The following is a 1,634-nucleotide window of genomic DNA, read 5'->3' on the forward strand; positions in this document are numbered from 1 at the left end:
GGAATTCAAAAGGTGGTATTACTGATGAACATGCCAGAAACTTTTTGTGGAAACAAGTTTCCCACGGCTAAAAACTGAATAATGTATCTTGGTAAGAAAGAAGTGTATCAAAACATTGGGAAAAAATATTTAGGGCAACTGAGCATGATACTTTAAGCATGTGTTGACTGAATACTTCAGAGTGTATGCTTTCAAAATTGCCTGTATTCTTCATAATCCGTTTACTTTTCATATAGTGGCTTGTAGATACCTGTTCCAGAAACCTCTTTCTACTCTTATTCCTGTCTGTACCCATGCTTTTTAATGTCCGGTTACATATCCGTGGCTTGTCCACTGTTCATTCCTTCTTCCTTTATTATATTAATTTTAGGTCTCTCATTTCAGTTACTTGTAGGCAAGCACTCTTGAAGCAGTACACCACTGATAGTTAAAGTATCCTTCATAGGAAAATACAGTTAACAAATTTTAAAATAATTTATGCCTGTTGATTTAAATCTGAATCCTGGAACTTCAGCACACCAAATAAATAGAATATTGTTTTTATGAGGCTCGGAAAGGATGAAGGATATCAGTAATTCTTTCTAAAATTAATACTGCTAATTTTAGTTACAGGCTTTTTCTAATTTCATAGTACAGAATAATAATATTGGTTAAACCTAGAACGATTGTTGACGTGCTATATAAAATAAGGTTGAATGATAGTGATGTAGAATTGAGATTAAATATCTTCCCAGTGAGGCTGTATGTGGTTGATTTGATAGGTTCTTTTTCTTCTCCTGCCTTCACTCTAAAGCCAGTTTATTGGCATGTCATAGTAGTTACTTGTTACTACTCAGGGAAGACTAATTTCTGACTCGGGTTTAATCTCTTTCCAGCTGTGTGAAGAACTGTTTGAGAAAATCAATGACAACAGCAATGAAGAAATGTCATATTCTGTAGAGGTGAGTATGGTGAGGGACCAAAGAATATCTGAGTGCTGGACATCAAACTGAGTTGAGGTGCTAAGCTACTGATGTCGCATGAAGGTGCTGATTTTGGGGGTTTTTTGTTTGTGTGTTTTGTGGTGTTTGGGTTTTTTTGTTTGTTTTTTTTAAAAGCTTTGTGTTTTTTCTCTGTTTGTTGTTTGAGGCAAATGTAAATACAGCCTTTCTGGGACATTTTTTTTCTCTGTCAGAAAATTAGTATACTTTTTACCGATGTAGCAATTCTGAAAGAAATGATGGACTGAAAAACCTAAAGATGCATTTACAGATTTATTTTTTTTTTTTTGACTGCTGGATGGAAGACTATGGAAGACTGTGTGTTTCTTGTCAATTACTATAGTTGTAATTTGTACCCTATTTCTCTACAGGACTTGTCTAGAATAGCTTAGTCAAGCAGTCTTACCTGACATCTGTTAGTAAGATTGCTTTACAGAAAATACTTAAGCTGTGCACGCGTAAGAAGTCTGTCTACTTAATTTTTTTAAATTGTTATCCTTACTTAGGTTGGTTTGTGTTTAGAAAGTGGCTTTCATATGCTATCCTACTAGACCATTTGTTTTTCTGTCTTGTCTCCTGCTCAGCTCCAAAATAAAAATAAAAGCAGCCGCTTTGCAGAAGCAGTATTTTCTTTCTTTTACTGTTTTTTTCCCT

The 1,634-nt window shown here is 34.5% G+C and overlaps 1 protein-coding gene across 1 annotated transcript in view; it reads left to right on the forward strand.

Moving 5' to 3' along the window:
* The window catches only part of LOC104169087 (kinesin-like protein KIF1B), a gene marked incomplete at both ends in the record, with an annotated part of 48,285 nt that overhangs the window by 2,884 nt on the left and 43,767 nt on the right, over window positions 1-1,634 (forward strand). Inside the window, one exon of the mRNA XM_009709900.1 lies at window positions 876-941. Coding sequence (XP_009708202.1) covers window positions 876-941 — 66 coding nt within the window. The remainder of the gene's footprint in view (window positions 1-875; window positions 942-1,634) is intronic.

The sequence above is a fragment of the Cariama cristata genome, unplaced genomic scaffold (assembly GCF_000690535.1).
Source record: "Cariama cristata isolate BGI_N322 unplaced genomic scaffold, ASM69053v1 scaffold18331, whole genome shotgun sequence".
Classification (NCBI taxonomy): domain Eukaryota; kingdom Metazoa; phylum Chordata; class Aves; order Cariamiformes; family Cariamidae; genus Cariama; species Cariama cristata.